This window comes from Thamnophis sirtalis, unplaced genomic scaffold (genome assembly GCF_051295495.1).
Source record: "Thamnophis sirtalis isolate CommonGarterSnake01/CBP01778 unplaced genomic scaffold, rThaSir2_p1.2 scaffold_3, whole genome shotgun sequence".
Taxonomy (NCBI): domain Eukaryota; kingdom Metazoa; phylum Chordata; class Lepidosauria; order Squamata; family Natricidae; genus Thamnophis; species Thamnophis sirtalis.
This window is the reverse complement of record NW_028261383.1, coordinates 32,056,500-32,059,057: the sequence shown is the minus strand read 5'-3', so window position 1 is coordinate 32,059,057 and position 2,558 is coordinate 32,056,500. Positions and strand designations below refer to the sequence as shown.

The following is a 2,558-nucleotide window of genomic DNA, read 5'->3' as shown; positions in this document are numbered from 1 at the left end:
AGGGAGGAGGGAATAGAGGGCTTTCCCCTGGGACCCAAGGACATTCTAACAGGTGGCTAAAGAGAGGAGGAGCGATGTTACCAAGCAACTGGAAAGCACTCTGATTGGACCACATGACTGTTTGTTTGGGGAAAGGGGAAAACTTTTACTTTTAATTAGGTGAAAACTGTGGGTTACATTTAGAGTCAGTTTTCACCATTCTGTGCCAATGTGATATATCCGAATAAATTGTTGTTTGAGGAATCTATCTGCCTCGGAGTTCTGCTTGCTATGGGTGTATTACTTGGATATTATCCATACGTCTCTCTCTCTTTTACTTTGTTCTGCAAAGAATACTACATCCAAAAGATTCCTTCCATGGACGTTTAAATACTCACAGTGTTTGGTTTAATGGTGAGCCATTGATCCACATCCACTTCCCCTCTGGCAATTTGAATGTGAGCCCAATCCATGTAGTCTTGCTTGTTTTGTTCTGAATGAATTCCTATAAAATATCATTTAATTTTCATTACAAGGATGGCTGTTGGAATTCCCTAACCATGCTCTATTATTGAAGTTGGGTTAAATTCCTCCGAATGAATTGGGCCTCTGATGCAGTGGGGTACTTTAATGGGTGGATTTCCTCCCGTCTTTTTCCCCTTCAGGTAGAAAAGGATGGAATAGATGACAATTAAACATTGAAGTTCAATAGAAACAATCATGAGAGAAAGTCCCTACTATGTATTAATTTGGGCGATGCCACTTTCTCTGAAGTATTACCTGAAGTCTGCTGTTAACCCAAGCCCAGCCACCTCAATCTTTCTAATTAAAAATAAAAAATAGAAAAAGAAAGTTATGGATTCTTCAACTGCAACAAATTCTTTTACCTGCTGTCCTGTATTAGAAATCACTAACAGCTGAGATCCTTTTGCTCTACAGTCCTTGTAGCTGTGTATCCAGGGAAACACTGAAGTAGAAATCCAGTAGCATTTGTCCTCGTATGAAAGCCACGTCCTAGGGCACACATTGCAGGATCTATTCTCTAAGAAGGTAAATAAATCTTTTAAAAATTCACATTATTGAGTCTGCCTTTGTACCTCAATAACAGTCTGGTTTGTCACAGCAACCAAACAGGACAGGTGCAGACTTCAATGGATAGTTAGGACTGCAAAAATAACTGCAACCAGCTTGCCTTCCTGTCAAGGCTGATTTGCTCTGCACTTTTGCTCTGCACTTTTGCACTTTTGCTCTGCACTTTTGCACTTTTGCTCTGCACTTTTGCTAGCAGCCAGACAACAGAGAGGGGACAAATAATTGGAAGGTATGAGTGGCTGGGAAGGAATTGAGGAATTCATGTGCGCCGCCTGTAGTCTGGGAGAATCTCTACACCCCAAGCTCAAACAATGAGAGTCCTCTGAGTAGAACAGACTACTTCCCCAAACAAAGGGATTGCATGGATTGGTGGACAATGAACAGTGGGTGGCCTGGGAGGGGGGAGGGAGATTTTAAAGTTGCCGGGTTTTTTGCACAAAAAGTAACAACCGTCTTTGCTTTCTACTGTTCCTATATGGATCTATTAGTAAAGCTATGCTCTTGGTAAAATAATATGCCAGGAGTTTCCTTTTGTTGCTTATGCCAATGGTTGACACTTCCATTGAGAACCTGTATATTGCAGAAACCAGAAAGAGGAAATTTCTACCGATTCCTCACATCCTGGACATAAACTATTTCAACTTTTCCCCTCAGGATGCTGCTATAGGGCATTGCGTGCCAAAATGACTACATACAATGATAGTTTTCCCCCATGCCACCTCTTTGCCGAACACCTAATTCCCATAGCACAGTCTTAAGCCTAAAAATATTCATCCATGTGGTATCCATTGGCTGAATGGCTATAATCCTTTTCATCTTCTCATCTTTCTCATCTTCCCATCCTTCTACTACCTTCTCCTATTGGTATATTATGATTTATTATGTTGTTTGTATCTGATGATTAATGATTGTAACTATGATTTATGACCTGTCACCTGGTTGTCTATATCAGTGTTTTTCAACCACTGTGCCGTGGCACACTAGTGTGCCGTGACGTAGTGTAAGGTGTGCCGTGGGAGAATTACTTTATATATAGTCAATATAGTCACAGAGTTATTTTTTTTTAACATTTTCTAATGGTGGTGTGCCTCGTGATTTTTTTCATGAAAAAGTGTGCCTTTGCACAAAAAAGGTTGAAAAACACTGGTCTATATGTACCCTGAAAGCTTATGCCCCTTGTGTGTCCAATCACACTTGGGCAATAAAGAATAAAGAAAGAGTTTGTAATCAAGTGTACTGGTGTTTTTCAAGCCCTTTACAATAACGCTATTTTGAAAGGTGAGAAAGGACACCATTTAAATTTTTATTGCTTAGGGTCATTTATTCATTCAATTTTAGTTTGCCTTTGAATAGGTTTTCATTTTAAGTGAGAAATGATTGGACCTATTTACAACTGTGAGGTAGTTAAAGTAGTCCTCAGAGTTGTAACGGAGAACTAGTTTCGCTAGGTCCAAGAAAAGGGTCTCAAATCCATGGCTTAATGTGTC

At 39.9% G+C, this 2,558-nt stretch overlaps 1 protein-coding gene across 1 annotated transcript; it reads right to left on the bottom strand.

Annotated features, from left to right (window-relative positions):
• Positions 1-373: 373 nt before the first annotated feature.
• Positions 374-1,785, bottom strand: LOC148047850 (killer cell lectin-like receptor subfamily B member 1B allele C). Its single transcript, XM_087708173.1, has 3 exons — positions 1,767-1,785; positions 867-1,039; positions 374-484 (listed from the first exon to the last, which is right to left on the bottom strand). The coding sequence occupies exons 1-3, from the start codon at positions 1,783-1,785 to the stop codon at positions 374-376; spliced, it is 303 nt and encodes a 100-aa protein (XP_087564299.1).
• Between the last annotated feature and the right edge of the window lie 773 nt (positions 1,786-2,558).